This window comes from Lytechinus variegatus, chromosome 7 (assembly GCF_018143015.1).
Source record: "Lytechinus variegatus isolate NC3 chromosome 7, Lvar_3.0, whole genome shotgun sequence".
Classification (NCBI taxonomy): Eukaryota; Metazoa; Echinodermata; class Echinoidea; order Temnopleuroida; family Toxopneustidae; genus Lytechinus; species Lytechinus variegatus.
Window position 1 is genome coordinate 18,183,098 of NC_054746.1, and position 9,465 is coordinate 18,192,562.

The 9,465-nt window shown below is 36.4% G+C and overlaps 1 protein-coding gene across 1 annotated transcript; it reads left to right on the top strand.

Moving 5' to 3' along the window:
- The first annotated feature begins 603 nt into the window (after window positions 1-603).
- LOC121418064 (somatostatin receptor type 5-like) lies at window positions 604-1,794 on the top strand. Its single transcript, XM_041611769.1, has one exon. The coding sequence runs from the start codon at window positions 604-606 to the stop codon at window positions 1,792-1,794; it is 1,191 nt and encodes a 396-aa protein (XP_041467703.1).
- Window positions 1,795-9,465: the final 7,671 nt, after the last annotated feature.

Genomic DNA, 9,465 nt, shown 5'->3' on the forward strand with positions numbered 1-9,465 from the left:
AAGTTTATTGGTCTAATTCATAAAAAGTGGACATAAGAGTAACCATGTATCACTGAACATCTTGTGCGAGTTAGAGTATAGTTTTCAAAGTCAGCACTGCTGCTATATTGAACCGCGTGATGCAGGTGAGACGGCCAGAGGCATTCCACTGGTTTGTTTCCTGAAAATTACCTGGAAAGATTCTAGGTTCCCCCAAGACAAAAAGTAGAACAAACAAAAAAAGAGAGACAGGGGAAAAGAGAGGAATGCAGAAAATTGATTAATTGCGATTATATCAAATTCATTAATTTTTTTCACATGTTTTAATTCCTATCTTTTATTTGTTTACGCTCTCGCTCTCATCGTGTTTTTCCTCAATATTGCATCCTTCTCAAATGATTAAGCTTGGTGTAGTCATTCAAAGAACTTTATGAGAACGGACGTGGGGGTTAAGCAGAAAGCCCCCCCCCCCGTTTAGCAACCCCCTGGCACTATACTAGCTGAAAGTAACAATATTAATCCACAACTTCAATATCTTTGTCTTAATAGGTTCTTGTACGTGTCATAAGGTCCATGGATCTCACTGGGTTAGTGCAACTGCTGTATCTTTCTCTCTCATTAGCAATGAGTGTACAAGCTGTCTCCCTGACATTCTCGGCGACAACTGAGAGCGATTGGAGAACAAGTGTTACTCCTGTTGGTAGCCCTGACGCAACTTTTAAAGGGTTCGCTCTGGAAGATGATAACAGTGATTCCTTAATAGGTCTCAATAACACGCTGCATGAAGAACTTGACGATATATGGGATACCGAGACATCAAGGTCCGAATACCCTGGTGATGATACAGATAAGGTTGGCTCATGGTCTTGGTATTCGATATCTTGGACTTGGCTCACTCTTGGAGAGCTAGTCGTCGGGGTGATCGGGATCGTTGGTAACCTTCTGATAATCATTGTTCTTTTTCAGCGGCGCGCTAAGAGCCGATCTACCGACACACTCATAGGCGCACTTGCTGTGGCAGATCTCCTGACCTCGGTTGGGCTGCTTCCTTTTCCATATGCCAAAGGTGTTCCGGTATCCTGGCTCGGACGAGTCTACTGTAAACTGGTATGGTTTCCGTGCTACATGTTTGCGTGGACGATCCTGTCTGGGTTCGTGCTATCCGCCATCTCCATTGAGCGTTACATCGCGGTCACCCATCCCATCTACTTTAACAGGATTCTAACCAGACGGCGAGTATCAGAGGTGGTTGTGATTTTATGGATCTTATCAATGTTGCTTTGCATCCCCGTTTACTTCATGGCTGATGTGGACAAAGCGAAGTGTAGATGTGCTGTTGTGGAACAGACATATGCGGTTGACATGGCGTTTGCTCTTTACTTTCCAACCATTCAACTATTCATACCAGCCATCATTATGGTTGCTACCCAAACCTTAATAGCAGTCAAGCTCAAAGCCCAGTCGAAGCGCTTGAGAGGATCTAAATCACACCATCTTGCTGCAAGCAGAGCTGTTATTAAACTGATGCTCATCGTTATCATTGCGTACCTTGTTTGCTGGACTCCCGTTAAATTGATTTTTTTGCTTAACGCAATGTTCCGTTATCAGATCCAAGCGAATTCTCAGATTGCCAACGGAGCCATGATCCTAGCTGCTGTCAATTCCAGCATCAACCCCATCATCTACAGCATCCGTTACCAGGAGTTCCGCAATGCTGTCAAGGACTTGTTTGTAGGGGGGAAGGTCCAAAGTAAAGCGATGTTCGATGATCCTGACGTCAATAACTTCTCTACCGATACAAGTCCCGGGCCTTAAGTCCAGGGCTATTTTGGTCTTTTCGGTACCAGGAAGTGAGAGGGCATTATGCCCCATACAGCGCGTCCCACAAAAAATGTCCCTCTGATTGAACACTAAATTATTTCTAAAATAAAGAATTTTTCCAAATTTGATACCTATATTTTGAAAACCCATATCATAATGTAACTCATGTGAAAATTTCATTGGTCTTGCATCAGTGGTTTTGAATAGAGAGTCTATTATGTAACAAGAGTGCATTTTAGCCCATTCCAAGTTTGAACCAAAGAAGATACACAACAAAATGCAACATAAAATACAAAGTACCTTATTGTGTTTTTCTCTTTTATTTCAGTTTAACAATTTGTTCATGCTTTTGTTTTCAAGAAGGTGAAATAAAGTTCAACTGTCTTATTAAAAATAAACAAAAGTTCAGTTCCACTGGTTGTCTTTGCTTTCACAGAATCTATTTCATTTGCAGTTTGTCAAACTCGAACTTCAATCTTTAATGTCCTCCAGCACGTCCTTCCACCTGACTTCCATCCAGGTTGATGCAATGATGTGCCCTGTTGACCATGGAATGAACAGCACGCCTGACGATTCTTGTCCTTCTCAAGGCAGTGACTTCATTGGTGATGCGTGTGGTCAGATCCTGGATGTTGTGTCCGGGGTGTTGTGTAGACCTTTGACTTCAAGTACCCCCAAAGACAAAAGTCACAAGGGGTTAAATCCGGGGACCTTGGCGGCCACTCTACACCATGCCCCAATCCGACGACTCTGTTGGGAAAAAGTTCTTGGAGTCTTTCCCTAACCCTGACTGCACGGTGTGCAGGGGCCCCATCCTGGCACCACCAAAGTCGTGGCACTGCTCCATTTCGACCCCTCCCATATCTTGCATGCAACTCTGGGGCAACAACGTCATTGATCATATTCAGGTATGCCGCTCCAGTGACATTCTCTTGAAAAAAGTAAGGCCCGATGAGGTGGTTGTTCCCTAACATGCCAATCCACACAGTAACTTTCTCCTTAGAATGTGGAACATCATAGGTGAAATTTCTAGGCTTGTTCTCCTTGTCAGCATAGTGGCGTACATTTCTGGTGTTCACAGTGCTGTCCATCCGGAATGTTGCCTCGTCTCCAATCAGAACCTCAGAGATGAATCGCTGTGGCCTGTTGATAAGCCATCGAGCAAATGCCAATCTTCTCTGAAGATCACCTGGAAGGAGGGTGTGCCTAATTTGCATCTGGTAGGGGTGCCACTTCAAATCAAGCTTGGTAACCTGTTGAAAGTTGATTTCGTCAAGTTCAGGGGGTTACGACGAGCACTTAGAGTGGGATTCGCCTCAAGAGCTTGCCTGACCTGTCTGATGTTGTGCAAACTTCGTCCTGAACGCCGTCTACCAGATCTTCCTTTGTTTCTGTTCTCGCTGGTACCAAACTCTTGATACTTGATGTAATTTCTCCTAATGGTCTTGGTACAAGGCAGAGGCTGATCTGGGAATTGCCTTTGAAAAGCACGTTGTGTGGCAACAAGGCTGTGTGTTTGCTCATACTTTAAAACGAGGAAAGCCCTTTGACGGGCAGTAAGTTGTCGGCCGACCATACTGGAATCAGTCAAAAGTCAATGTTGCTATGTTAAAATCTATCTAAAAGCTGTCTAAATCTTCCATCCAGCAAGTTCATTACAAAAGAAGATAAGGAATGGATAAAACCTGGTTCATTTTATTCTTATTCTAATTTGTAAATTCAAATATTTAATTAATCTCTACAACTGTCCATTTTTCAAATTCTTTATTTGTTTGACTATTCAAAATCTCTTCAATAAAAGTTATTGATGAATCCAAAATGTACAATCATTCTATTGGATTATGTGGTAACATTATCATGTAATCTGATTAAGTTCTGAACTTGCACGGCTTAAAGTAAATTTTCAGATTTCTTTCTCTCAACAGATTTCCTTACATACCATTAAAGATTAAAGTGCAAACATGAAAAAAAAAAAGATTTCTGATTGATATGTGAATTAAAAGGCACTGTAATAGGTACAATAGGTTCAAAACATTGCAGAAAATGCAGCACTGCAAACTTGGAATGGGCAAAAATGCACTGTTGTTACATAATAGACTCTCTATTCGAAACCACTGATGCACGACCAATGAAATTTTCACATAAGTTACCTTATGATATGGGCTTTCATAATAAAGGTATCAAATCGGGAATAATTCTTTATTCTAGAATTAATTTAGCATTCAATCAGAGGGACATTTGTTTTGGGACGCGCTGTATAGGTTTTCGGTCGCGAATCATACGATCATGACGATCATTTGCACGATGGCAGGAAATGATGTAATCTACGTGTTTGCATAGGTAAATTCAACTACTTCTATACATTTTATTTGAATCAATTATGTTATCTTGAATGAAATAAGACTTTGGCTGTAAATCTATGAAGAAATTAAATTTTGATATAGAGATTTTGTGAAATCAAATGACCAAATGCACATAACAGAAATAAGAAACAATTGTTTTCTTATGTAGTTAATTGTTTTTGAAATTTCCTATATGTATTTCTCTGGGATTTCTACTTTTTTACGAATTTTTTCGAAGGAAATCGTTATCAACATTATTTCAATAGTAATAAACTTAGAGGGTATTGATTAGTAAAGAGGGAAAATAATGACACAGTTATGAATTTTGGCTAGAAATTTATTTACATTGGATATGTTCATAAAAATCATGTTTTGAGCAATTTCGGGTCTGACATGCATTTACATAATGTAATCGGTCGTCCCAAATTTGATCTCAAAAGTAGCATAAGAATTAAAAAGGAAATAATAGTCAAAAGAGCGACTGGACACGATCCTCTCACGTTTTGAGTTTATCGCTAAAAATATGTCAACTAGTAAGGGGGAGGGGGCATTGTTCCTAGATTTTAGACATAGCCACAGAATATAATAAGATTAGTATAGTCTTTGTTGTATTGACATAAAAATCAGAAAAACTCCAAATTGAAAAAAAATGGTAAGTCCATCCCATTCAATGGGGAAAAATGTATAAACAAATTACTGATCACCCCCTTTTTACGACTCGATCTTGTCGTTCATCTACATTTACCACTCTCCACCCAGGTGTAGTAACTGGGTATCCGGTAGAAAGAAATTCATCGAATGCTCGAGCGCCCGATCAAGGTAGCCGTGCTGAATCCGGTGTCATAATTTTGATTTTGATTTCATTTGTTTTCTGCTGCATTCATAACATTCGTATATAATACATTTTTCATTACATATCAAACATATTTGTCCTATATTGGTTATAGATTTTTGGCATAAATCATAAAGAGAAAAATTGTACTAAATAAACATTAATTATAAACATATATGGTCTACTACCAAACAACTTTAACATGTACAGTTTGCAGGAGAAGGATTGTCATTATAAAATCGCTTGGAAAATGACAACCCCGGATTAAAACTCAATAAAATTCATTAATAAATTTACAAAGCATAATGGCAATATTTGTTCATAATTTTAATGATGAAAATGAAGATGATAAGAATGATGATGATTGTGACAAAGGCCATGGAGATGATGATGATGGTCATGGGAAAGTATATTTGGTGATGATTAATTCAAAGGAACAGTGATTCAATGACAACTTACTTTAGATATTCTGAGAATGAAATGGATTTAACGTTTGCCTAACATGAAGAGATGAGCATCTTTTTTTTTACCTGTTTATAGACTCTGGTTGACATGGTAAAGAGTTCCATAAATCGGGACAGTGGTTTCTAATGGATCTCTGTGCAATAAGGAATTTGGGGTTGATTAAATAATAGAGCTATAGCTCTATGATTAAATGAACATTTGAAGAGTACGCGTAGGATATGAATGAATAGATGTGTTCATTGTATAAAGTTGAAAGCATATTGTTAACGTACTTGAACATCATCAGTAAACTTTGAATTGAATATATGTCATACATGTATAGTGTTAGAGTATTTAGTTTATGGAATAATGGGTTTGTGTGTGATCAATATTGCGAATCAGAGGCTGACAAATTGGACATGTTGGAATGGCTTTTATCTACAGTGCGTATCAAAAAAAAGTTTACACTTTGAAAAAGCCCTGGGAATTAAAAAATATGCAATGTGTGGATGATTTTTTCACATACAATCTTGGGTTTGGGTCTCATCTATCCAATGAAAGTAAAAGTTTGGACAGAATGTTTCACTTGAGTGAGCACTGTCCATTTTTGTAAAGTTCGCAGAAATCTGTTTGCGCAGAAATGCTCGTTTTCACGCTGTGTCAAGGGGAAATGGCGAAATCAAACTTACTCTGTGAAGCATTTCTCTTGCATTTCCCTTGCTCTTTTAGTCAATTGAAATAAAACAGATTCATTCAAGCATTTTGTAACACTTTTGCCATCCAAATTGAAATTACAACACTTTGTAAGCACAACCTTTACCCTTTTTGTGCCAGCTGGATCTCAGGACATTACTGAATCTGAACAAAAGTTTATATCAGACATTTCCAGCATTTTGTTGCTAAGTTTTTATCATTCAAAGTGGGTTTACATTTCATTTTTTCATTTAATACTTGTTTCTCCACACTTTTCCCAAGCTTAAGAGTGATTAGCAAAATGGAAATCAAGCCTAAGCCATTTCATGTAAATCACAACTCAGTGTAAAGCAAATATCGTCACGATGGCTTCGGTGTGTGGGGGAGTGGGGTGGGGCACAATGCACTCTTCGAAGTGTTTGGGCAATAAAACAAGTTTAAAAAAGTTAAAGGATATCTTCAAATCATTTTTAATAGCTAAATTCCACGTGTTCTTCATGATTAAGGTCTACTGTTATTCGCATAGCTATTTCAAAGTTCTGCGCAAATCATTTTTCACTAACTTTTCAAAAGTAAGTGGTGCTCACTCAAGCGGAAATATTTTTCGACATTTTAAGTGTCATTTGCTTAAATGGATCTGTACCTAGCTGTAAATGTGGAAAAATCTTCAACAAGTCACTTATGTATAATTTTACAGGATATTTTCTAAGTGTAAACTTTTTTTTGATACGCACTGTATAGTAAGTATATTGTATTAATTTTATTTTTTGCACAGGTTCCCAAACTATATTGCAGTACGATAAATAAGGTGATATTAATTAATTGCATAGTGTGACAAGGGTAGTATATGTGGAATAATATTTTTTATTTTGAAAAGTACACTGACGTTTCTCGAGAAACAAGTAGTTATGCAGCATATGTGTTCGTTCCAAATTAATTTTTCATACATTGTAACACCTAATTTTTTTTTATTTCAGGGGAATTGTCTCTAGTTATATTGTAAGGAAATTCAGCAATATGTGAATATGAATATATACATAAAGCTTATTACACTGAACGCACAAAGATGGTTTTGGCAATTCACGATTAATTGCGTCTACTAAAATTTCTAAAATATTATGTGAACAAAAAATGTATGTGTCATCTGTAAATAATACAAATGATAACAAAGGCGTTACATTAGTCATTATAGTCAAATCATTATATTAAAAACAGCAAGGGGCTCAAGATCGATCCTTGTGGAACTCCACATTTTATTGACTGAAGGTTAGAAGGAATATTGTTGTGAATTACATAATTGTTGTCTATCTGACAAATAACTCTCAAACCATGATAATGCAATTCCTCTAACTCCATAAATTTGTCCTTTTTTCAAGTACAATTTGGCGGTCGAGAGTATCAAAGGTTTGCTTAAGTCCATGAATTCTCCTATATGTTCTCTATTTGCCATGCATTGTAATTTCATTGTATAGACGGTACTAAAGCCTGGTCCATTATTGTTTTCGCATAATAGAAAAGCAGGTAAATGATCAGATATATCGGATATTATTTCTGTTTAAAGGAGAATGAAACCATTGGAACAAGTTAGCTTGTGTGAAAACAGAAAAATCAAAGAAACAGATCAACAAAAGTTTGAGAAAAATCGGACAAATAATGAGAAAGTTATGAGCATTTGAATATTGCGATCACTATTGCTATGGAGATAGCAAATTGGCAATGCGACAAAGATGTGTGATGTCACTGATGAACAACTCTCCCCATTACTTTAGTATATATTTCACTTGAATTGCCTCTTTTATCACATCTATCCATAGATCATGTGTTCTTTCTACATAAGGGCATGTAATACATATTTTTTAAGAATACATAATGGATAAAGAGTTTGTATCATTGTAAGAAAAAGCAAAAAGAGAAATTTTGAGGGTATTTTATAGTCCACCAAAGGGAAAGTTGTTCATCAGTGACATCACACATCCTTGTCGCATTGCCAATGGGAGGATCTCCATAGCATTAGTGATTGCAATATTCAAATGCTCATAACTTTCTCATTATTTGTCCGATTTTTCTCAAACTTTCTTTATTCTTTTTCTTTGATTTTTCTGTTTCTACACAAGCCTATTTGTTCCAAAGGTTTCATTCCCCTTTAATATATTTGAAAAAAAATGTTTATAAGTGTTAAGGAATAAATGTCAATTCTGGTCGGTTTGTCTATGTTGGGATAATATCCAAATGAATGCATAGTTTGTAGGAATATATAACGTTCATTATTTTGGGATAACTGTTCAATATTAAAATCACCCATTAAATATGTTTGTTTCTCTTCTTTTGTGATAGTATGGAGACATGTTTCGAGTTCTTCACAAAATAGATTTACTTTACCATAAGGGGGTCTATAAATCAACCCAATAATTATATTTTTCCTTTAGGATTCATTAAGTCTAAGAATAAAGCTTCACTTTGTTTCAATGATATTTCTTTTCTCATTTTGGTCTGCAAATGATCACTGATGTAAAATGCCAAACCCCCTCCTTTTTGTTCTTCACGATCTCGCCTAATAAGACTAAAGTTTGGAAATTGAATACATTGGGTGAAGTATTGTGAAGCCATGTTTACAAGACACAAATAATAGAAAATCTGAAATTATTTAGGGTAAGAAGTAATGATTCAAACGATTCAAATTTTTTTTTATACTTCGAGCATTTATGTGAAACAAACTGAAATTGTCTCTAAACTTGCAGTAAATTCTTCAGTTGAGTAATAGTTATTATCAGATGATGTATTGTTTGTCTTAAAAATAGAAAAAGTACCCATGTTACTACCAAAGAGGAAAATTTGATATCACCAATAATTTAAGATTATATATATAATCCAATTTCTGTATGGGATCTGTAAGATGTTGATGGCAAATTTGCGAAAGTTTGAAATACTAATAAAGGATTAGTGTGGAGTAGATGTGGCTGTTGAAGGTGATGATGATGGTGAAGATGAAGATGATAATGGTGATGATAATAATGATAATGAGGATGATGATAATGATGATAGTGGCGGTGGTGATTGGAGGATTGGAATCCTATCAACATGATAATAACATTATCAAGTTAAGCAGGGCCCACTGGGAGAACAGTTTTCGGAACTGAAGTTGCTACCCCGGGTAAACTATTACGTTATTGTTTTACATTTAAAAATCGTTGAGGGGTGCGGATAATTTGGATTAATACCATCGCCAGCCGTTGCTCAATGTGGGCAAATACATTGTGTATTGCATTGCGTATAAGGAGAATTATCGTGGCGATTACAAGTGGTTAAAATAAGTTCAATGTACGTTTGAGTATTATTTTTTTATATAATTACAAT